Here is a 25836-nt window from a genome sequence, read left to right as displayed (position 1 = left end):
AGGATGGAGAAAGGATTTAAAGAAGTTTCCTGGTCTACTTTTCTTAACACACTTGGAATACATGACTAGTACTGAAAACCTAAATGATATTAGTGACACCTCTGAATTCCTTACAAGAACTCTAGAAACTCGTCTCAAACTACAATGAAATGGTTACAGCCTAGGTGAGGATGACCATCTCAGATGCATTAGTATAACATATGACAAAATTCTTTGAAAGTGATGGAGGAGTGGTACTACCTAACATGTGCCCTGAAATAAATTTTCTGCATTGTTTGTGCACTGTTTTTCAACTCTATGCAGTTTCAACTTGTGATATGATGAAGAGGTACATCATTACTGTCTTTTAGAATTAAGTACCATGGTAAGTATATTTGGCTGTGTCAGACAACAAGGTAGCATGGTAGAATCAAATTAGTGAGAAGAGTTAACCCTTCTGTATTTGCATTAGACAAAGCCTAAGCAGGTCAATAAAATTGCAGATACTTTTATGAAATCAACTGATGTATTTGGAAAAGTGTTACTAGCTTCCCATATGCAAGCCCTTTTTTTATGTCAAAATAGAAGCAGCAGCCCTCAAACTTAATTTGGGTTGAAAATAACTTCTTGGAGTTTAACTTGGTCATGCTCATCGCATGGGCAGTTTGAGAAACAAACATGATTCAAACTATGGGGCAAAAGAGGTCAACAGCAAGGAAGTCTGGGTAAGACCACTGATCTGCAATGGGAGGAATAAGAGACATAGGGAAGAAGGAAAGGAGAGAGACAGCTGTGATTAAGTACCAGGAAACCGATCCCATTCTTGAGTCTGCAGTTTTGTATTTCTCTTTTGAAGATCAGCACAAGAAACTTAATTTGGTGAACCAAATGCTCTCATGGTGAATCTGTGACTGAAGCCAAGCAAACACTCTGCAAAACAAGAGAGCTCACACTGCCAGTTAAACATACAGAAAAAAATTGCTGATGATCATGTCGCACAGAATTACCTCCAGTGGCTCCTCATTTTCAAGAGAGACCTACAAAACATCATCTAAAGAAATAAAATTCATTACTGAATGCTGAAATATGGTCTCAATTTTATGATCTATTAGAAGTTGTACCATGCACAACTAACACATCCATCAGAGGCCCCAGAAGTGACTGGTTCTTTTTATATTTATATATATTTTTTTAATACAGATATTACCTATTTCTACACATCCTTCAATGCTTATGTCTCATTGCTTAGACCATCAGAGCTATATTACTATTGCTGCTGTCAATCCTTTAGCTTTCTGATGTGCTGAATCAGAGAGATTCCTACAGGACAGGTTCACTGTCAATAGTTTGAGATGTACACAGCGATAATTTTTCAAAAGATGCATTCACAAGCTTGCACTCATCTAGGGTACCTGACATGCAGTCATTAGTTTCATTACAGCTAATTGAAAAGTGTGTAGGCAATGAGCACATCTGTGCCTGATAGCTCCTCCAAGACACTGAGTAAATAAGGGGCCACTCACACAGATGAAGGTCCCCTCGTGAGTAACAACATGTGAAAGAAAGGGCTCTGCAGATTCCATGATCCCAGCTGCTCCCTGCCTGAGGAAGACCTTCATAACTGTCATTCCTCGAACTGCTGACTGCAAGGAGGTTGGACAAAGGAAAACTGAATGGTACTGTTGATTACAAATCCCAGTCTTCAGCAGAGATAAGTCATAAAATCATAGTATCATTTAGGTTAGAAAGGACCATTAAGATCTTTGAGTCCACCTGTTAACCTCGCACTGCCAACGCAAGCACCACATCCATGTATCTTCTAAAAACAACCAGGGATGGTGGCTCCACCATTTCTCTGGAGAGCCTGTTCCAGTTGTTGACAACCCTTTCAGTGAAGAATTTTTTCCTAATATCCAGTCTAAACTTCCCCTGGCATAACCTGAGGCCATTTCCTCTTGTCCTGTTGTTTGCCAGTAGCATGAAGAGACCAACACCCACCTCTCTGCAACCTCCTTTCAGGTAACTGTAGAGAGCGATAAGGTCTCCCCTGAGTCTCCTCCAGGCTAAACAACTCCAGCTCCCCCAGCCATTCCTCACAGGGCTTGTGCTCCAGACCCTTCCCCATTTCCGTTGCCCTTCTCTGGACACCCTCCAACATCTCAATGTCTTTCCTGTAGTGAGGGGCCCAACACTGAACACAGGATTTGAGGTGTGGCCTCACCAGTGCCCAGTACAGGGGGACAATTCCTTACCCAGTTCTGCTGGCCACACTGTAATCTGAGTACCTTTCTGCAATATTATTTCTAAATATTGCATTTCTATACCCTACTGTAATTACATAGATTTATTATATGTCTCTCATGTTGTCTGATGATAATTACAGTCTCTACCGAGCTGACATGTACAGGTCACGCCGTTGTCTTGGTAGCTGGGGCCTCTCAGTTGTAATGGCTGCCACACTCCTGGGATATCTTCTAGCTAAACCAAAGTCTGGGATTTTATCTAGTCAACATCTTATTTTTACTTTGCAACGGAGTTTAGGACGGGGCAATCACAAAGGAACAGTGGAGAGAAAAAATGTATTTGACAGGTGTTAGCCATTACCTCTTTGGCAAGCAGAAAAAGTGGTTTGTTAAATGTCTCCTTTGAAGGAAGTCATGAATGTTCATGAAATCAGGGCAGTGTCCAGACACTGAGAGCTCAGAACTACATTTTCATGCACACACATACTCATAGATCTGCCAGCTGCTTCTTTCCTTATCTCATTGAGATAATGCAGAAATATCTCTTTTATTACTGGACAGTTTACATTTTACCATGATTGACCTCAATATTGCTTTCAGCAACTCCTGTTGAAACATTAGTGATGGCTGATTGCACAGAACAATATTGCCACCTCCTTTCCTTCGCACAGTGAGTGACTTTGTGTCTTTCAAAATCCAAACTGAGTTATCTGGGAAAAAGCTGCTTTATGAGAACTTCTATGGAAAACACTGGGAGAAAAATGTGAAAGCTTCAAGAAATGCTAATTGACCTCTGAAAAGGTCTTATCAGCCAGAGGTCCTGCACATGGATTGGAGAGAAGCCTACTGTCTTTCTTCTATGTTCCTAAAATGCTATATGAAAGAAAAAAAATCTGTGGAATTAGTATTATAGACACCACTAACACGTTAAGAAATTGATGCAGTTGACTTTTTTCAGTGAGGATTTATAGATATACTCTGGATGCTGATCATGTGATCTGTTTTGAATTAGCAACCAAATCAAAACACATAGGTGTTCCATTATATGAATTCATGGTAATGTAGGTACAGATATTGACCTTGACACAGGCCTCCATTTATATTTAATTCTTTTTGGGCAAAGTCTAACTTTAACACCAAATATATACAAAAAAAGCATCATACAAGTAGTTAAGAGATAAGGTTTGGGTTATTTTATTCCTGACTATATTCACTCTCCCTTTTCCCAACAACTCAACTATGTTTTGAAATTTATGTCTGGTTTTCTTTTTTTTCATGTTATAGACTACCATTTAGTATGGAATGTGTGTTTTCTGTCATGTTCATTCAGGTAATATTGCTAACATGAATCCAGAAGGTTCATCTTTCCATGGAGACCATTAAAATACCATGTGCCCAGGGTTGCCATGTATAAATCTTTGAAAAGTGTTCCACTGTTTCTATTCCTTCCATTGATGTAGAAATATTTCTGCTATTGAATTGACAGGAATTCTTCTCAAGAAACTGCAAGTCCTAAGCAGAATGTTCCTTCTAACTTCAGGAAGAATCATGAGGGTAAGGGATCAGAGTAAGGTCTTTTATATATGCCATGTTTTTCCTATTTGTACTACTTCTGATAAGGTGTGATTGTGATGGCATTGTTTTGCATTCCAGATAGAAGCTCTTGGCTTCCTACATATAAAAGAATAATTTCTTCCTTATCTATGTAAGTTGTTCTGCTGAGCCCACGAGCAGTGTTCATGAGCCTAAAGCAAAGATTTCACATGGAAAAGAAGTACACTGTGCATTTTATAATTAGCACAATGAGAGTTCTTTCTCCTATAGAACTGTGAATCAGGCTTAGAACTGTGAATCAGGCTTAGAGAAGAACGTTATTGTTTCTCTTTGTCTTTCAGCATTACATTATTCCAGTAAGACTAAAGAAAGACAATGCAGTTATGGTAAGTCAAGGTCTTTCTGGACCACTAAGGGGGAAGAAGAGAGATTACTTGAATAAACTTCTTGGGTTTTTCTGTATAACATTTCAGTGAATAGAGTGCCTGCAAGCTGTTATGTAAAAAAAAAAAAAAAAAAAAAAGATTTTAAGTAGTAAGAATGTTTATGAATCACTCAATAATTAAGCTATTATGTTAAATAAGCCTCAAGCACTAAGTTAAACATTGCTGTGAGTGCATATAAATGTGAGTGTTCCAGCACTGACTGATCCTTTGCTGCACTTCAGTAGACTTTTGCCTCTTATTTTTAAGAACCTTAGCATACATTTGTGCTTGTGGAATAACTTTTAAACTTGTACGGAGTTTAAGCAGCCTTGTCTTAGCTCAGCGGTGGAGTTCTAAAGAGCTGCTTAAGAAATAAAGTTTTTCTTAAACATCTGATTGTAGGAAAATTTGAAGTATATTTAAACATATATAAAGATTTAAAGTGGATCTGTCTTTGGTGTCAGCAATGCTTTCTGCTGCCTTCCTCACTGACAAATTATCTGGGGGGGTCACTTTATAAACGGGAAACAAATGCTCTGTGGTGGAAAGGTTTTTCTACCCATTGAGCCTCATTTCTCCTCTGTTCATGATCTCATGGTGCCTCCAGGAATTCTTCTATGTCAGTCAGAGGCCAGAAATGATCCTGGGCTGGCTGACTGGCATCACCATTCTGATTGCATGATGATTTTGAAAATACCTCCATTAATTTTATTTTTAAAATTCCTTCTCATTTTGAAGCTAGTATTGAGATGACAGTCATAGGAAAGACATACAGGATCTGGAGGACTGTTCATACTCATCTGTGAGATTTTTAAAAATACCTTTTGTTTATCAATTTATAAGCCATATTTCCCTAAAAATTCAGCCCAAATTCCACTCTTCCACTGGAATAACTCCCTTTACATTTTAATCCATGCAAGAGAGGGCTGAAATTACTCTGTGTTGTTTCTCAAGGCAGATAATTTGAGGTAGAAATGGCCCACATTGAACTGCTTGCATTCATTATGACCCTTTTAAGCCGTGCTTTAAGCCACAAGATTTTTCAGGTATTATAGCAAAAGAATTTTACTTCTGGCTTCTGGAGAGAATTCTGAATTTTTCTTCCTGGCTGGAGTCTTTTCTGAAGTACCCAGTTTTATGCACACACTAGAGAATATATGTGGAAGGCAAGTTTTGAATGTGTTATTATACTGTAAATCTGAATTCCATAGGTTGGATTAAAATATTTGTCGTAAGTGGGTTGCCAGCAAATAATTATTCTCATGAGTCATTTGGCAAACACTACAAAATACAGGATATTTTTGAGCAAATAGGATTTGATTGTGGAGATTTCATACACAGAAAAGGAGCTGGAGTTTGTTCCTTTAGGAATTTTAATAAAACATTCTTCCAGCTGTACTGCAAATGACCCCATGGGTCTAGGTATCTCCATGTGACTTGCTCTTATAAACAGTAAGAGTATGTCTAACTTATTTTGATTTGTATTGGCTATTACACATGTACAAACCTCTGTACACAGGCTGGTACCTAAGTAGGTTATGAATTTTGGCCTACCTCTTCTTTAAGTTCCAGTTAACTAACTGGAGACAGGATCTCCCAGACCTAATCCTTGCATTTTCAAAGGCTTACTCAGAGTTTTGTGACTCTGACTGGAGTCATTGGGCACTGAATGATTAAAATCCCTCTCAAATGCCAATGCAAATTCCATTAAGACCTTGCAGCAAGATTATCAGTCTTGGAGTGATTAGGCATTAAAAATCTTGCCACTGTATCAATCTGCCAGAAGTTGCATGTTACTTAAAAAATGTTCATACATTTCACAGTTTTTTCTTTGATGCCTTCTTGGAACAGATAAAGATACCCTATCTCATATCAGGCAGATCTTCACCAGTCCACAGCTGGACTTGAATCCTCAGTTTATCCCAAAGATCAAAGAATACTACGCAGAAGTCCCATTTGACATGGTCACAGTGAAGATAGGAGCAGAACCCTCTAACTGTCAATGCCAAGTACACCTTGATGAGAAGAAAGGGCCAAGGTATGAGCGACAAAATATAAGTGTACAAACTATAAGGTAATAATAATGCAGTATATAATAGTAATAATAGTAACACAGTATATAATAGTAATATGTTCTCAAGCCATAATTCACCTTAACTTTACGGAGTGCACAGTAGCTAGCACCTCCCACAACTGAAATAGAACTGTGCCCAGTACTGAGCCTTGGGGAACACCACTTTTTTACCAGCTGCCAACTGGATGTAATTCCATTCACCACAACTCTTTGGGTTGTGAGCAGACAGTTTCTCTAGACGTATCTGTAGGAAACTGTGTCAAAGGCTTTACTAAACTCCAGGTAAACAACATTCACAGTCTTTCCCTCATCCACTAAGTAGGTCATCTTGTCATCAGCAAGAGTTCCAGTTTATCCAATCTTTTAGAGACGTTTAAAGCTGCAGGATAGCGGGGAGAGCAAAGTCATCACTAAACAACAGGTTTGAGCGCTGACCCACATACCCTCCTTATGTTTAATTCTTACTACGTTCCCTGGCACAGTTTTGGCTTTCCCAACCAACAGCATGTGCCAGGGACAATTCCAATAGGCATTTTGGGCATGATCTGGTTTTGGATGTTGGGAGGGACAAAAAGTGTTTATTTATCTGGGTCAGGTACCTCAGAACCAGAGAACTGGCTTATTTACCTACTATCCATTAGTGAGTGGATAAAAGAGAGAGCAGGGACAATGATTCACTTTGGAAGAAGAATCCTTAGCTATTACAGGACTGGCTTTGCTTCATGGCAAGAAGTGCCTATGCAACACACCATCTTTTGACTAACTGTGAGGCAGGTGCTTTGACCTAGAATGTCTGCTAATAAACAGACTGTACAGTTGTTATTGATCTAATGCCTAATACGTTTCCTCTATTTTCAATTAAAACATTTATCATTTCAAAAGACACTCCCATAAAATTGTTCCACACCACTTTTTAGTGTTTTAATTTTAAATGCTTTAGCAGTCAACATGGATACATGTGAAAAACTTAAAAGAATTATTTTTAAAGGGTAAAAAGAACAGCAATATGTCCAATATGTCCTGAAATATAAAAGCCCTGAATCTGCATGTTCTGTGTCTTTCAGCATTTCTCATTTCCCTGCCAAGGGAAGAAAAGCACAGTCCAGCTTTGCTCTTACCTGTCACTCTAATCTTTGTCTGGGACTCCATCACATTTGACTAGTGGCCAATTTCAATGGCTAGCTGACACCTTTGATCTTTTTTGTCTCCCTGCTAACTTCACCACGAACTTGGGCCTGCCAGGAATTATTGTCTCTAGTGGCTTTATTCACAGATATCGTGTGAGAATTGTTGCTGTTGCCAGTGAAGCTCTTTTCACTAGGTTTCACTGTCAGCATTTTGTCTTCCTGAAAGAATTGTGATTTGTTATAAATCTTATTTAACTCTGTTCTTTATTTAAAATCATACATCTCTTGTAAGAGAAAGAAAATATTAGAAATAGAAGCTTCAAAGAGCAAGTAAAGTTTAGCTGCCATAGATAAAGCAGTGTAAGTCTTTGTTTCTTAGTGTTTATTTAATTTCTTTCTTGCTTTGCCTTGCAGCATTGCTAACTACCCCCTTGGCCTTGGATTGAACAAAATCATCATTCTTGTAACAGATGATTCACAGCCCAGCCCTCAGGTTGTGAGCAGCTATAAAATCACAATTTATCGAGAAGACCGTCCTAGTCTGCCTTTATTTGCTGACTATATGATGTGTGGGTTTGTGCAGGTATTGTCTCTATATTCTTTTGCTATACAAACTCATAGTGAATTTATCTGGTTTCTGTTCATCCAGTGCTATAAATTAGAGTGTTTGGGCTAAAGCTGGTGTAGAGTCTGTTTTGGTGAGAATAGATTCTGAGTTGTAAATGCTAGAACTGTATGAAATACAGTATTTACACAACATTTTTAATGTAAAAAGTAAGCTCAGCATAAGTATCTCTTATAGTTACCATGTATTTGAGAGTTCCACCTTAATTAATCATTACTTTGATGAGCCAAAACCTTAGCCATCAGAGATCTGCTGTTTGCTTGTGAGAAAACAGTCCCTCTGTACCAGGCAGTCAGCAGACTGCAGTTTTTATAACTATCTATCTGCCTGTCACATTGGAGCCACAGAAATCCTTTTACTGGGAAAGATATTTATGATGACTGTGTGTTTATAATGGTCAAGACAAATTCTGCTAGATAATTTATGAATCAAAAGTGTTCATTCTAGAAGACCAACACACATAATGGAAAAAACCACCAATGATTTTGAAGGACGGGATGATTGTCATTTACATCATATTTATCCAAATATAAGTTTGCGAATGCAAACAAATTACTCTTAACAAATGACAATCTTTAGGAATCAGTGGGTCTCTTGAATGAAAAAAGGGTGAGAGTCTGTCCAATAGCTGAAAAAGGGCTGGGAAAGGGGAGCTCAGGCTGAATTAGAGCTAAAATTGGAAGAAAGATAATGAAAGGAACAGTGAACCTTTCAGTTAGTGAAACTATGGTGATAAGTATATTCTTCCTAACATAGTAAACCTGGGACACAGGCTGGAGCAGAACTGTTTGGATTCCAAAGTTTAGGGACTAAACATTGATACTTGATATGGTGGACAAAGATAAGGCAGTCAAGTCAAAGAGGAAAGTGACATGGTAAATCATAATCAAGGGCAGTGCTCTTGACTGCGGAATTTCAGGCAGATTAAAAGGTTTGGTGGTTTCATTCTGAGTACTAGATCATCCAGGAGAAATATATTTCTTCACAACTAATTCTGCAACTTGGAAGCAGGATTTTCAAAACCATAGTGTTGAAAATGTCATCCATGCCTGTGTCAAATGTCTAATCCTACCTTTATCTTCTTTATGAAGATCTTACATATCAATATATCTTTTCCATAAAACTTATTTCCCTTCTCCAGTTTCTTTCAATATACTGCAAGAGTTTGGGAGACCAGGGTGGGAGAAGGCAAAGCATTTTATGTGATGGGACAGATCAGGAGGGATTTCTTTTTCTGGTGGAGATATAAGCACTGGGGCTTAAAACAGGAGCCAAAGAGATTATAAATGTTGATAGCAAGTTGTATGCTGACAATAATTATCTCAATCTGCAAATCAGAACTGTCAGAGAAAATTTATGTGGTAGTCATAGCCTACTGACTACTGATCTGAATACCTGATTACGGTGCTGTCTGGCCTTCCACCTATTCTTTGTCTCTTCTCTTACCCTTATCTAACAAGCTCAAAAGGTCAAGGACCATCTTCTTGCTCTTTGTAGTGGCTCAGTACTACAAAGATCAAGAAGTAGCTAGTAGCTGCTACAGTAAAACAAATAAGAATAAAAATATATAATACCTAAGACTTCTGATCAGATGTACATCAATTTTTTTGGCACTTTAAGTGTGAATTAGTATGAAAGGGAGAGCAGCAATAGGTTGAGCCAGAATTATGTTAATTACTAGGAGAACACACTGGCTGGAAAGATGTGAGGCCAGATCCTCTTGTTGCCCAATGTGTGGCATGTATCTGGGTGTAGGAGCAAGAATTCAACCTCATACACATCCTCCCACACTAGAGTTTACACTGTTGTTAATGTTTTATGATAGTATTTATGAGACTGAGTATGAATCTTTGAAGCACTGTGAAGCAAAGAGATCTAGAATGATAAAAATGAAAAGTGCTTTAGAAGTTTGTTTTGATTGAGCTTGTTTTTGGGCTCATCTCTGAATAACTGCTCTCTAATGAATATAATTGTTCAGAACTAGGGAGGACTTTGGGAGTTTAGAGCAAAAATGAGATGAAAAGCATTCTTGTGGTATCTAATGAGGGCTGTGAAGATACAGTATGAGATTCTAAAAAACCTTTTATTTAGATATGTTAATGGAAAACTTATCAGAGAATGCAATTAAAAAACAAATGAAGGCTGAAGCTGGAGATAGAAATGGCATTCTAAAATGCTCAAAAGCTTGCCTTTTTTTCCCTTTTCCCTATTGGCTAAAACAGAGTTTATTGCCTTTTGCTTAGAGTGATGTTTTTTATCAATACAAAACTCAGGTCTTAAATAGCATCATTACATTCTTCTTTTCATACTGGAGAACATTATGCGCTTTTGCAGGGTGGGTTAATGCACCCTGGTCAGTGACAGGAATGCTTGTTCTTTTAGTAACAAGACACCTGTTTTAGGAGCAAAAGGATAAATACAGTGTGAACTGATGGAGTCTCCTTTGGACACTTGACTAGGCACAACTGGGATCACACGTGGGGAGAGAAAGGTCACTGACAGTGGTGTGGTCTTTCTCACAGAAGGCTTCAGTTAAAATTCTAATCCAGCGACTTTTTTCCCTCACTTTCTTTTATGTTTAATCCCATTAGGATATTCAGGTTTCACTGCAAGATGATACCATATGGAAGGTTACAATAAAAAGACAAGAGTGCAGGATGTTGTTTCCAGTCTTCTAACAATTCTCATGCAGTTGAATAATCCTGGATTAATTTCAAGGCTATTGAGTTAAGAATTGTCTAGTTCCAAGCCTTGCAACCCCTAAAAGGAGAAGAAAATGTTGTCTTCTCTGCTTTTTGATAGCACCTATAATATCCTCATTAAAACCAAATTACTAGGGGATAAACTGTGGCATCACCATCGTACCTTCAGCAGCTTTGGTTGCCTTTCATTGTATGTTCTGCATTCTGACAATATTGCTTGAACTGCAGACAGAGAGATTATTAGTTTGTGCTTTAACTTAATTTCGTGCAATTGTTGACAACATTCAAATTAGTGTCCTTGAGAGAAGTGGTGCCATTTCATTATCACCTGTGATGCTGTGATACCAAGATAGGTAGAATACAAAGCAAGAAGCAAAACACAGCGAGCTGTTAAGACAGGGGTATCAGCATTACTCTCAAGTGAAAGATCCCAGACTACATACACACTGTCATAAAGGACAAAATATTTTATTCATTTGTGCACTGCCCATTATCTTTAAAATGCAAACAGATTTATCTATGCCTCAGTTGCAGTATGTGGATGTTACCTCTTTGATGATTGTTAATCTTTGCCTAGTTACAATCATGGAAAGCATCTGGTGATGTGCTTAGGGAACCTTGTTTGACATTGTGAACTTTTGTACCTGTAATGTCCTGTGGCCACATGGTTTGCTTTGGGCTGATTTGTTGGTGTTTTTTTTTTGTTTGGGAGGTTTTTTGTTTGTTTGCTTTTTAATTTTTATTTTTATTTTAGTAATATTTATTTGGGTTTGCATTTGCACTGTAAGTAATGGATAGCTAATATTATCTTTTATAGCCATAGTGTAGTGTGTATCATTCTCTTTGTCTGGTCATTTGCACAAAATGTGAAGAAGTACTTTCCAGAGTCAGTGCAGTGCAGTAGGATGGTGCTCTGGCTGTCCTACAGCTTTCTCACATCTGAGAGAACGGACTTAAAGGGAACAGCTTTAAAGGCTTTTCTGATTTTTATAGAATACATTATTCTTAAGTACTATTATCTCTTTTATTTTTATAAAATCTTTTATGATATTTGTTTCCTAGAGTCCAGATAGCATAAGAAGTCCAAAAGAGCTGATAATGAGATACTGGTATAGCCTTGCTGACTGCGGAACACCAGTGGCTGCAATGCAGCTGGCAACCATATGCCCGCAACAAGATGTTGATTCCTCTCTCTACTAAACTTCCACTGGTGAAAAAGCAATTAAGACCTAGGCCTATTATAACAACTATATTTAACTTTACTTTGAGGGGTAGAGATCAGAAAACCCTATAGAAAGGAAGAAACCTTTAAAAAAAACAACCAACCAAACCAGAAATTTCATTTTTTTATGTAAGATATGAGAATACTTGTATTTTTTTCAGCTCAAGTTAGAACTTGTCCAAACACAATGTTTTTACTTCATTTTAAATTGTGTGCTATTGCAGTTACAATGCCTCTCATACCAGATAGCACAAGTAAAAACTGTCAATTATAGAAAAATTAATTAACTCCTCACCTAGTGCTTTCATGCAAAGATTTCAAAGAACACTGCAAATATTAAATAATGTCCATAAAATAATGAGGAAAAAAAAAGCTTAGGAGATAAACAGGGAACTTGTCCTGTAGTAGGACAGGCTTGAGGCACGTTAGTCTTCTGGATTTCCCATTATCTACATTAGATGCAGTATGATCCCTTTACACATCACACACCTCTTCTGTCCTTAGGACGTTGCAGATGCCATCTGCAGGCTCTGAGGTTTTGCAGTGCTTCTTGTAGCAGCAGCTAACCTTGTTGGCAGTTCTGGGATTGAGTGCCTTGCTTGAAAACACACAGAAGGTGCACCTCTGGAACTGAATATACCTAATTATGTCAGCAGCCAGACTGTATCTTATTTGCAAAGTTAGCTTACTTCCTTTTCAGAGAATAAAAGAATATCCATTGTAAAAGCAATCATGCGTTACATTCTTTAGTCTTCTCAGATCTAGAGCTGGTGAGAATTTTTTTCAGTGGCTTTGAATTTTTCAGAAAACAAAAAAAATTGTCCCAAACATAAAAAGAATTGGGTTTTTTTTCCCTTTTTCTGTTATTTTAAAGCTTTCTGATTATGGAAAATATATAAAGAAAATCACATGCTTTCTTCAAAAGAAAATGTTTTGATTCAAAGAGGGTTGTTTGATTGAAAGATATTAAAATTCAAAATTTACATTGGCATAACTGTTAAGTTAGAAATTTTAGCTTGTGTGCAGCCCAGAATGCTAACTTTGTTTTCAAGGAGGGAGTGGCTGGGACAAGCAAAAAGCCTCTTCATTATTAGATCTGAAATACTCCAGCCTATACTCTAAATTTTCTTCAGAAAGCCTGGTGAGAGCATAGTATGACAGTCATTTTTTCCAAGAGCAATGCCAAATTAAGCATCCCTTTCCTTGCATGCAGCTACTCATGAACCAGATGGGACAACTTTTTTTTTGTTTGATGTACTAGTTTCTAGGATAAGGTTCCCAATCTTCCTACGTGAAGACAAGGGAAGGGGTAGGTGAAGAGGCAGGGATTAGGCACAGAAGAGTGGTGGTGGGTGCTGCTGCTTAAGGCAGCTTTTGCTTTCTTCGTCAGACATTCACATCGTAATTCAGTTTAAAGCTCTTGAGGGTGGATGATTATAGCTGTACAGAAAAGACCAGAGACCTGTTTTTAAATAAGCAGGATCTTCATGTTCAGAAATTGTAGAAATGATTTATGGGTGAGAACATACAAAACACTAGAAGCACATTTGAACTGCTATTAAATTATTGAATAAAGCAGAAATTCTTTTGGTTTTTGTGTTCCTGCAACTCACGCAACAAGAAAGACGAAACAGTGTTCCCATAACCTTGACAAGCAAATGTGTAGCAAACTGAATACACTGTTAAATTGAAGGCATTTCAGACGAAAGCCACAAAATTATCAGAGAGCAAGTACAGAGAGAATGCCATAAAAATCAAGGTGAGAGCTTATATCTTCAACTGCTGTATGTCAACATGGTTTAATTAATTTCAGGGGAACAATTCCAAATTACACTGATGGCATACCTGTCCTGACAGAAACATATGGCTAAATTCTCTTCCATTATATATGCCAGGCAATGTTAGTGAGTGAATTCACTTGCCTAAAACTGCTGAAATTGTTAGTAATTTTTCTAAATATTCACGGTCAAACAACATCTCAGGAAAATCTGAAAACTATTTGAAGAGTCTTTAAAGTATTTAAAGATCAAGGGATGTATAATCACCATTTACTGTAAATATAAAGTGAACATGAACCTAAGTCTAATAACATAGTTTGGAGCATCTAAAAAGTATATTTATGATGATATAGAAGGTAGAAGTGTAAATAATAAATACACTGAGCTAATTTGCAAGTAGAGGGTTAATTTCTGTGTCTATCTCAGAACAAAATGTTTTGTAGAGTCAGCATATTCTGGCTTTGTCAACGTCTATACTATTGGGGAGAGAAGGCTTGCCATGTTTTCTTAATTATAACAAAGACTTTTGTGATGATTTAAAGCATTGCTTTGTAGATGAGTCAGATGAATGATTAAACATTGCAGTGGATCTTCTTTACATGTGTGCTGTTCTGTGCTGAACTCCCTTTGGCTCTCAGCTTCAGGGATGTGGCTCTTAGGCTGGTATCTTAATCAGCAGCCAATGTCTCCTGCTTTAAGGAAACGTCTCGAAAGCTCAACAGAGCACAGATCTGTCCTTTGGGGGAATCAGTGCAACACTCCAGGTTTTCTCTAGAAATCAAACACTCTCTTTTACCTACACAGTTGACTTTATACACAGTCTGCACTACCATCTGGTAATCACAGGTTCCCATTATCGCAGTTCACTGTCTGACATCTGCTGGGCTCTGAACAGGTCATATAGGAAAAATGGGCACTACTAGGGCATAAGGTGGGAAGAACCAGCAAAAGAATGAGTTTGACTGTTTTCTCTAGAAATCAAACACTCTCTTTTACCTACACAGTTGACTTTATACACAGTCTGCACTACCATCTGGTAATCACAGGTTCCCATTATCGCAGTTCACTGTCTGACATCTGCTGGGCTCTGAACAGGTCATATAGGAAAAATGGGCACTACTAGGGCATAAGGTGGGAAGAACCAGCAAAAGAATGAGTTTGACTCTGCTTCTATCCCTAAGCATGGAATGAAAATTTGCTTTACAGTTTTGTTCTGTATCTCCAGTAGGCTGTGCCTGACTGGGACCATCATCATATTCTCCAGCATTTTGGAGATGCCACGTTACAGAGCCCAAACTTGAGGCTCAAGTCCATATTGGGTCCAGCTGCCTAGAGAAAAGCATATTGTCTTCCAGTTTACTGCATTTTTATTTCACTCCTGGTTTTATATTAGTTGTGCTAATATAAAACTCTCTATAGTTAAGTTTCCTGTTTAACACGTGATGCAAGATTAATACCAGACACCCTCCAGGAAACCTCTCGAGAATTATCAGGCACAGACTGAAGAGAGCGGATGTTTCCATGTGGCAGCTACATTTGTCATTATTAGGATGCATCGTACATGGGAAATGATGTGTTACACAGACCACTGACGGATAACTTGCCACCAGTGCTTTGAGACCATCCATGTGAATGCTCATGCAGTGATTCAACACGTTTAAGCCAATAATAGTTGAGATGACACTCATGAACCAATTTTGTTTATGATTATTAGCCAGAGGAAGTATGAGGTTGCTATAGTAATTAGCCCCTGAAGAGAGAGAATTTTTTAGGCACCTTTCAGCCTTCATTTTTCCTATGCTTCCTTTCCTTGGGCAGCACTCTTGTAATTAGGAACTTCTTAAATCAGGAATGATAGCACTCCTGTTCACCACTGAATTTATTGACAGCAGCTAGTGTTGTCTGTAGCACCTCCTACCTCAGCAATGGAAAATTTACTATCTCCTACCCTTCCTTTTCCTCTACTTTGTGTTTGCAGTTTAGAAGAGTCTTACTAGGAACATTGCACCATCCTAGACACTTGGGTGACTCCTAACTTGAATGGTTATTTCGCTATTACGGTGCTATAGAAAAGTGTCATTAGTATATCATTATGTGAGGAACAAAAAAATAAAAGATAAACCTCAAGGACCTGACAGAGCAATTCCATTCTTTTGTGTTTTGAGGCTGTTCTCCCGTTTCATACAATCACAGATACAATCCTATGGGTATGCACGATACATTAAAGATAGAGAAGATGAAGATCTCCCCAGGAACTAGCCAAGCAGAAACTCATAACTGCATGATTAAAAATGTTAGGGGGTCAAATTATGACCCATATACTTGCAACTGCTGAACAAGATCCCACTGGTGCTGGTGGAGTGTATGACTGGACATTTCAGCCTGACAGATGCCTTGCAATACCTGATCCTTAGGGTGCTGCGGGATGGGGAGATGCTGAGATAGATACAGTGCTGTGATGCAGATTCTGTAAATACGGCGATATCTGAGCCCATCAGGGACTGCTAGTGCAGACTGGACTAGACCCAGGTTTCTGATTCTTTGCCTTTAACCACAGGACTGAAATGTCTTTTTAAATAAAAGCAGTGAACCATTGTGGGTGGCTGTGAAAGGAGACAGACAACAGTAAACACTGAGTAGGCAGTTCAGGTCCTGGGAGAACACTGTTCTCTGGAAAAGCTTATCAGAAAAGCTGGTTTTATATAATTCATGTTAGCTATGGGGTTTTTTGTTTGCGTTAAGTTGTCAGGCAATCATCCCACATATTTAGAATAAATTTTTGCTTACACTCCTCTTTTTGTTCTTAGTTTGGATTATTTCAATATAAAACAGGCCCAGTAACACCACTGGGATCAATTACATTTTCCTCGAGAACTGGTAGCAGTAACTTCTGCAGAAGACTCCATGTAGCACAGACTTTTTTGTGCTTATTCTTGTTTTCTCTCCCTGCTTTCCACAGTCATTCCTCCATGCATTTCTGCATCATGGCCCAGCTTGGGCAGGAGAAGTAGAGCTTGAATGGACTGATGGTTAGAGCCCTTTAGGGAACAGAGGGAGCCATGAGCCTGAGTCGCCTTAGCCTGAGGCCAGCCAAAGGCTGTGTTTAAGGGTATCCTGACCCAGCCTGACTAACCACAGAATGGTTGCTTCCTCTGGTTGCCACTGCCTACAGGAGGGAACTACTGGAGCCAGACCTGGGGCAGGCAGAGGCAGCTCCTAGCATGCAGCCCTGAGCCGGGTGCTCTCAAGATGTACCCTGTGCACTGTACTAATTACTTCACCTCGTGAAGGCACCAGGGACCTCTGGAGAGGAACAGATGATGTATGTGGGGACTCTCAGTCACCCCCTAACAGCTGATGGTTTTCCTTGATTCCACAGGGAACATAGCTTAGCCATCTTAATCACCACCATGGGCCAAGCTCTTTCTTTCAGGCTCTGCATTGCTCACATTAACTGTGCTAAATTAGAGTCTCAGAGTGTATCCCATATTTTCTCCATGCTTCCATTTCCAACTGTGCAATATCAAAATACAAGAATTAACTCCCCAGTAAAGTGTAAAGCCTTACGAGTCTTTGGATGAGCCACATAGGTATGAGAACTGTGAAGTATGAGTTAAGCAGTTCTTCTTTATGAGCTCGAGAAAACGCAATGACATGTTTAAAAGCACGATAGTAGAATAGGGTGGGGAGGAAGAAAAGGTCATTCAAAATTTCTGAAGCCTCAGTGAAATATTTGTCATACGTTTTGAGTAAATAGCTGTCACTGTTTGCATCCTGTCCATGTACCTGATTCATGGAGAGAAAGTTCATTAATTAGAAAAACTTGCACCGTATGACAGCACACGAAGTGTTACAATCATGATCAGACTGCCAGTTTATAATTCGCAGACAAATCGGTACATGCATGTGGGCAAAGCATTTGCAAAACGTATGTTACGCATGCACCTGGCTTTTTGTAATAAATGGTCACTGCAGTTCATACTGGAGTAAAAGTTACTGTCATAAGGTTAAACTTGACTAGGTTTTTGTGACACACCAGGACTCTGGTGCCCCCGTTACATTTCTTTTTATGAGTGGTGGCATTCATTAAATTGCTGATGTGATAGTAGCGTGCTGTGGAGCTACTTGTGCTGGCTGTGAGTGAGCCAGTGGACATACAGGAAACAAAAGCGGTGCCACTGCTGCATGGCACCCAGGCCAGACCGGCTCCAGTTCAATGTGGTGTCAAGGTTTCTGGTACCTGAGCTTATTCTGTCTGCAGGACTTTCAGTCATGCTTGTAAACATATCATGATGGGGGCATGGTAAAACTATCTAGAGCCAAGTTTAGGGCACATGAAAGTTGCAGGTTGCTTAGTGTAGAGTTGTGTAAGTACTCTTTAGCTTTTCTAGTTCTCAACTCTCCATGCAGACTGTCATTTGGATTTAGTAACAGCTTCTGTACCCATTATTGTGATGTGTATAATAGTAAAAGAAGAGGAAAATATTCTAATCCAAGCCCTTTGAGCACTTTGAAAGGAATCCCATTGACTTCAGTGTACTTTGCATCTGACCTAACTAGACTTATTTTGATAGCATATGGGGTCAAAAAATGAGTCTGCAGAGAAGAAAGTATGACTGCTATTGCATCTCCAGAAATAATAACTGTGCTTTGATCATCTCCGCTTTTGATGCTAGTGGAAATTATTAGTGACATTGTGTGATTAGAAAGCTATAATATGAAGTAGAGGGTATAGGTTTTTATGAAGATAAGGGGAAGACTAATGAGTTGTAGCAACAACTCCATAACTCTTCATAGTAATTTGTCCAGTCTTTTAATGACAATCTTATAATTCTGACTTGGCAAAATAAAAGCAGAAAGAGTAGTTCTGCAAGTCAGCCATATGGTACAATAGAACAATAGAGATTGAAGTGATTTATTGCTGCAGTGCTTAAAGGCTATCACCTCTGCCAGCTACATGCTCACAATGCATATTTGAAATTCAGATCAGCTTCCCTGTGCATTATGTTGGTAAAGAGGATGGGACATGACTGAAATCTTGCTATGGGTTTCATGATCTGGCACAGAGGTTTGACCATTTTTTTTCTCATTCAAAGAGCCAAGGATGCTACAGTACCAAGGCTGGGTAAGTTACTCCAGCTGCCACATGAAAGCCAGGAAATAGGATAATCTGATGCCTCAGTGAATACTTGAAACAAAACTGAGACCTAAAGGTTTTATCACAATATGAGGCAGACCTTGCTTTGTGGGCCTATCCCAGATAAAATGGAAAATTTGATCACCCTTGTTTAGAAGCTTGAGAAATGGCATGCTTTGTGGAGTGGAAAATTATAGAAGAATTTATGCTAATTCGTGTCTCTAACATCAGTCAGAAGTAGTTGGACCTAGGTCACAGAGCCATAGATGTTTCATAGTTTCACCTATGAAAACTGTGGAAAGTTGGAATCCAGCTTCCTTTCTCAAAGTTCAAGAGGGAAATGTGGAAATCAGTGTTCTTTATTATTTTACTTTGCTCCTCAGTAGTTTCTTCTCATAGAGTGTTCTTAATTGAGGTCCAAAATAGGAAGTTGTTTAACTTCTTAACTGGTTAGTCAGATTCTTTTCTGTATAGAGTTAAAAATATATGAAACACTTTTTACTCTTCTAAAGAGTGCTGGTATTGGCCTTTGTTGTGTCAAGTAAGACGGTGAAAGATTATTCTGTGGCTAATCATAGTTTAATTGGTCTGATTTTGTGTTCATTTAACAACTTGATAAAGAGTAGTAAAATGAATCATTGAGAAGTATTTACTATGCAAGATGACCCTAACACCTGAAGGACAAGCTTCTGCCAAAATCAGGAAACCAATCCTCCACTGCTCTTGTTTCTTTTAGAATCAAGGTAGATATAAAACACAACCACCAATATAAGACAAAAAAGAGACTCAGATTGATATACTTTTGATATTTGATACTTTTTTGATATTACTTTGTAAGTATCTTCGCTGAGAAAATCAGGTTCACAGTACATATCCATTGCTATTTCTTTAGCTCTAAAATAGTCTGTATCCTACAGAGAACTGTTATTCTCTTTATCTAGCCCTCTACAGTTTGTGTATCAAAGCTGAAATCCAGGGCATTCACTATTGATGGTTCAATTACTGTACTCTTTTCAGTTCACCTCATACATTGCTCTCAAATCCATCAGAAAATGTGAAATAGCCTGTTGAATTTTCCCCTTGATGATACCACAATAGATGTGAAAGAAGAGCCTCCAGCATGAGGCTTCCTAAGTGTTAACAGATCATGAAAATTGGCAACAACTGTTGTGCCAAGTATCATAATCTGCAAGAGGAGGGCCAGCAATTCCACAGTGATGAGAAGAGAGTGCTCGGTGTTTGAGCTGTGGTCACATTTGCCTTTCAAGTCATTTGGGCCTCCATAAAACACTTTGTGGGAGAAGAAAGCTAAGGCAGCTGCCTTTGCTAATCAGTCAGTATGACCCAGCCCCTCGGGGCGGGAGGCAAAGGCAGATACGTACTGAGACACACAATCCTTGCTGATTAACAGTGAAAGCTGGTAAAGTTACTCTCTAAGCCTGTCTGGCCCATCAGCCCCAGAAATGTAATTTAGATGATTATCTACATGCCCATTAAACCTTGTGACCCATCACTAGTCTGTTTGAAGTTTGCCTGCTTAAACTTGCTAATAGGAAGAATAGAAGGATTAATTTGGAGGTCATGAAATAAGAAAGCAGCAAAGAAGATGACAAAAGAGCAGAGAAAAACTTCCTACTGCATGTATTTGTTAAGGAGAAAGAACTACAGTACCACCATCATCTCAGCAGATATTGTTACTTAATGGAGCAAGTGAGCCATCTGGAATTCAGGCCATTGAAAACTTTTGTGTGTGTGCTTTCAACCCATTTTATTTAGCTGCACAAATAAAATGTGCTACCTGCGTGATAAATGTTATCAAGTTAAGTGTTTACAGAACATAATGTAACATATTAAAGAGCATGGAATGCTTGATGTTTCGTAGGTGTTTCTGATTTTGCTCAGGGTTACAGCATGGAGATATAAACAAAGAAGTACTTGATTTAAACCAGTCACATCACAGTGTCACAGTCAGGTCAGAATCAAGTCCAGCCTTAAAACCCCCCAGCCATTACAGGTGCTTGTGAACTTAAAGATTATCAATGAAAAGCTTACCCAGTGAAATTGTTTATTAGTTAGTCAAATTGAAGTCAATATAAACATTTAAAATGATCTGCATAAATTGATCACAGATGTTGCAATAAAAAGGGTAACTGCTTAAAATTAAATTTGTAGAGAAAAGGTGGGATTCATTGCAGAAAACAGAATGGAATACGTGAGTACCTCGGTAAGGGTGTCTTGGGGGTCTGACTAGTTACTGGAATAAAATGAGCTTGAACTTTAAATGGGGTCTGAAGGTCATTTACCTACTTTTGCATATACTACCACCCTTGGAATCCTTGCCCTTTTGCTAAAGGCACAATCAACCGACATGATCACTTTGGTTGGGGGTGTATTTCACTGCATTTGAAAGAAGACAAAACCATTTCACTAGTGCTATGTCTGGATCCCTAGGTTTTGCAGTATGAGATCTTTCTGTAAAGAATTATCGTGGTCTACAAAGCAACACTTTTGGTACATTCATTGATTTATTTATCTGGGGTTTTTTGTTTGTTTGGGGGTTGGTTTTTTGGTTGTTTTTTTTTTTTTTTTTTTTAATATAGCTATGATTAAATATAGTTCTCTTTCCCATTTTATTGTGTTGAATCAAACATGTTTTCCAGCTGGAGTCTCTGTATATCTCAGACTCCTTTCATTTACATGAACAACTCTGCATGAGAGAGACAGCAATGCCAGTGCAAAAAAATAAAACAGTATTCAGCTGGGGCAATTCATTTTAGAACCTGAGACTTTTATTTTTTTCAATGTTTTTAGTAATTTTTTTTTTTTTGCTTGTGGCTTATACTGGAAACTTTGATACTTGCTGCTCTGAAGCTGATGCCTGTACCTTGTAACAAAATGCATCAATTTTAAATTTCCACTGTAAGCATTGCACTGAAGCTGCCTTGCACCTTAGTTTGTCTAAAAGTATTCAACGTAAGTGTCAACCACAGTTGGGATCTTCAGTCTGAAACTGTTAGTCTTCCTGTGCTGACCACACTGGCAGTAATTCTCACCTTGAAAAATATATTTTCCCAAAAGTTTTAGGAAGGACACAAACTTCTATTAGCTGATTCTGTGTCTTCCATTGAGTGGCATGTGCTCAGCTGCTTGTAATCAGACTGCTTCAGAGGACAGAAATCTCATTCCACTGGTGTTGTCTGAAAAATAAAGTAGATGCCAATATCTGCTGGGAAGACTTGTAGAAAAGAGATCAAAGGCTTACGGAGTTTATTTAAGACGGACCAGTTGTGAGTGGCTTAATGTCTGAGCATGGCATGAATAGTGAAGCCATGACGATAAGCCACCATACACAGCAGTCTTCTGGGCTTCAGTAAAGAATTTGAGTAATATGTGGTACAGGTGGGCTATTACAAAGGAATAACAGAATCACCCTGTCATTCTGTTATTCTTTTGCCTCTAAATGAGCATTGCCTCCTCTGTCTAACCCTCTGAAAAAGGGGAAAAATTATTCTCAAAGATATTGCACAATCAAGCCTTCTTTGCTTACACAGCGTGAAGTGCCCACTGACGATATGTTGCCTTCTCGAGATTATTTGGTTTAAAGGGTCTGTGAATCTGTTTAATTCACTTAACCTGTGACCAGTGTTCTGGCTAGCATTTTTACTTTGAGAGTTTCTCCAAATGAACTATACCTTTTGGCATATCCCTGTTCCAGGTGTGAGAAACTGGCTTGTTTTTATTTAGAATTATCTGGTTTATTTATGTCTACCACTCTCATATACTCCAGGATGCCTTGCTTTATAAAATACTTGGAGACAGCTGCAACATCTCTCAGTTCTTACCAGTGATAGCTTGGAATACAAATAGTGCCTGTGCTTTCCTATGGAACCATCGCTCTTATGTTTTAGGGATTTCTTTTCTATTCATTTTTTTCCTATTATTTTTTTCTTCCTTCAGACATTCCCCAGGTAACTCTGTTTTCAGCGTGGATGCCAAGTGCCACAGGGGAAAAAAAAATCTTAAAAAAAACCCAGAAGGGGTTAAAATTTTTAAAAAGTGGCTATCCTGGTAGCTCAAGGTGGGCCTTGCTTCTTAGTGAGCCCTTTCCTGTCCATATCATGCTCTGCTGGGAGAAGGGTTTAGGACTGCTTCCAGCCACTCCGACCTCTTAGCCTGAGTTCCTCCAATGAAAGGAAATGCTTCAGCAGGGAAGTTCCCAACTATTCGTCTTTAGCAATGAAATCGCCCTAGAAAAAGATCAAGGAACCTACTAGGAACTGGCATGTGAAAAGGATCCAAAGAGAAAGGGAATAGGGATCAACTGCCTCGACATGCATTTCTTGTCACATCAGAAGCAGAGTATCACATCTCACCCCCAGCTGCTTAGCCCAAGGAGATGGGAGCTAGATACTTTCCAGTTCTCTGTAAGTGCTTAGTGTGCTGAATATAATTTTTACACCTTAATGCACCCAAATGGCACTAGATATCTGTGTTTCAGTACCTGTACCAAACTCAGAATGTTTTTGGCTGGTCGCCTGGGAGATTAAGTTAATTCCCATAACTTGTTGTTGCTATGTCTCCACAACTCAAAAACCCTATTCCTGATACCTGTTTCCATTGCACCTTACCTGGTCCAACAGCCTAGTGTTTTTCATGGTATTAAGTTACAGATGAAAAACTAAAAAAAGGGATTGGAAAACAATTGCTTGAGGATTTATGTTCTTCTAATTAAAATAAAAACATAAGTAAAGTTATCACATAGTTTCCCATAATAGCATTATCAATAGATGCAATTCTTGACAGAAAGGTTACCCAAATTTAGTTTAGTAGTTGCTGCTGATATTTTTTTTTTTTTTAGGCAGATTTTTGGCGCTTCAGAATTTTATTGTGAGAGAGGGTGGACGTGATGGAAATTGGTTAGGATGTTACCAAAAACCTCTAAGGACTGCCAAGTAAATTCTAGGCAAAAGGGAACACGAATAGAATGCAGAAACTGAACAACAACGCAGTGACAGCAAAAAGACACAGAAAATACTTGACGAGAGCTCTAATCCCCATGGTTTGATGAGATTTCAGAGGGAAAATATAAAGATTTAGTGTATATTTCTACAAAAAGGTATGCTCGCTTAACTTCACACACTGTGGCCGTTTCCACTGAAGTCAGTGGGATAACTTGTTCTGAATAAAACCATATGTCTCCATCATTGCAGGCCCAAACTCTTAAGTAGAATTTATTGTCTGGGATGTGTATAATTGCATCCATGTTCGCATTTGTCCAGTGTTAAAACAGGACAGTCAGTATATATTTTTCATTCCTAAAGCAAGAACATATTTGTAGTGGCTATCAATGCTCATGACTTTTGTCTTCTAGTTCTTTTTTGCTCTGCTTCATGATGATATGCTTTGATATTTATGAAAAATTACCTTGTTATTTAGATAGGAAAAAAAATGCTCTATTTCTATTTTATGTGACTGATTACATTAATAATTCTGAGAAGCAGGTTCATTGATTACACAAAATCATTGATAAATCCAGGAGTTGCTTATAGATATATGGGGCCTGAATCTTCTTTTCTGAACTAGTTTTACGCTAGGATTTCCTAAGGTCTTTAAAAATTGATGGAACATAATAATCTGCTAGATTAATCAGAACTAACAAAGAAAAAATACAGCCTCCTTTCTTAGTGTCTTTCTGTCTGTCTCTATGTCCATCAGTAACATTTGGTCCCTTTGTTTTGGCAAATGTTCATGGAAAATATCTGTTAGGTCCACCACTGATGTTCCTTTTGCAGGGAAAAAATTTGAGATTTCATTGGCTGGTAAAGTAATAAAGTTTGAGCAAATGTTTTCAGGGAAAACAGGTCAAAGACATGTAATTTCACAAAGTATCTCCAGTGGATTTACAGTGTGGGTCTCCTTAATTCCCACCGGGCCAGAGTCTTGGTAAGGAGGACAAGTTATGAAAGGACAGAGAGAAAGTTGAATTTATATGTTTTGTGCTGGAGTGACTGAGCTTTTATATTGTAAGCATCATACCTGGTTAACTATTCAGATCTCAGGTTGTGAATATCTTTTCCACCCATTTATGAACAGAGTAACAAAGTACTCAACTAGCTATAGTTACCTTTTATGTGTGTTTAAAATTTCTCCCTAAAAATATTTTAGCAACAATATTTAATCAAGTGCTTTCAAGTATTCTGAAACTGGTTTACTCAAGACATAAGAAATATATTCAATGAAAGCTTTACCAAATCAAGTGATAATTGAAGCAATTTTTATTTTTAATAGTAAAATGCCTTAGAATATTACATGGTGCACATTATGTATTTTGGTAAATATGATTTTATATTATACCTTTCCAAGTTTATTAGTCAACACACAGCTTTTGTTTGTCAGAAATCTGCAAGACACTCATTTTTGTTATCAAATCAACCACTCCTCTTACTATTCCTTGTTTGCAATTAAATACTTTGTTTTCCCTCTATCAAACCTTTGTATTCTTTGCACTGCACAAATTGACAAGCCTAACCTAGAAGTAAACACAACACCTGGAATCCTCTAGCTGATTGTGCAATGAGAGAAGTGGCTAAACTGAGGTCTTCATGTGGATCTGGAAATCCCACAGTAGAATTTGAGAAAAAATGTGCAAGATTTCTGTATTTGTAGTTGATCTTAGGAAAACATCAAAAAAGTGTGGATACACAATGCAGGACCATCTTTTAATCTTTGCATTAAAATCTTAGAACGTGGCTTTTCCATTCTTTAAAGGGCGTGGAATGATTTTGAGGTTTCTTTTTTTAATCTAAAATTCAAATCTTGTGTCTGAAGACTTGAAATCTAACTGAAAGCTCTAGGCAGGGCCAGTCATGAGTAGAGTCCCTGCCTATGGATGTACAAGATAGATCTCTGCAGTATGCCTACTCTATACCACTAAACAAATGGCAGGGACATATGACTGAAGAATTTCTTT

The 25836-nt window shown here is 38.3% G+C and overlaps 1 protein-coding gene across 1 annotated transcript in view; it reads left to right on the top strand.

The window, feature by feature from the left end:
* The window catches only part of CPED1 (cadherin-like and PC-esterase domain containing 1), a 95800-nt gene that overhangs the window by 22778 nt on the left and 47186 nt on the right, over positions 1-25836 (top strand). The window contains exons 9-12 of the mRNA XM_010155321.1: positions 3709-3776; positions 4118-4162; positions 6053-6239; positions 7817-7985. Coding sequence (XP_010153623.1) covers positions 3709-3776; positions 4118-4162; positions 6053-6239; positions 7817-7985 — 469 coding nt within the window. The remainder of the gene's footprint in view (positions 1-3708; positions 3777-4117; positions 4163-6052; positions 6240-7816; positions 7986-25836) is intronic.

The sequence above is a fragment of the Eurypyga helias genome, unplaced genomic scaffold (assembly GCF_000690775.1).
Source record: "Eurypyga helias isolate BGI_N326 unplaced genomic scaffold, ASM69077v1 scaffold17007, whole genome shotgun sequence".
NCBI lineage: Eukaryota > Metazoa > Chordata > Aves > Eurypygiformes > Eurypygidae > Eurypyga > Eurypyga helias.
The sequence above is the reverse complement of the archived record's forward strand: the minus strand, read 5'-3'. Positions and strand labels throughout refer to the sequence as shown.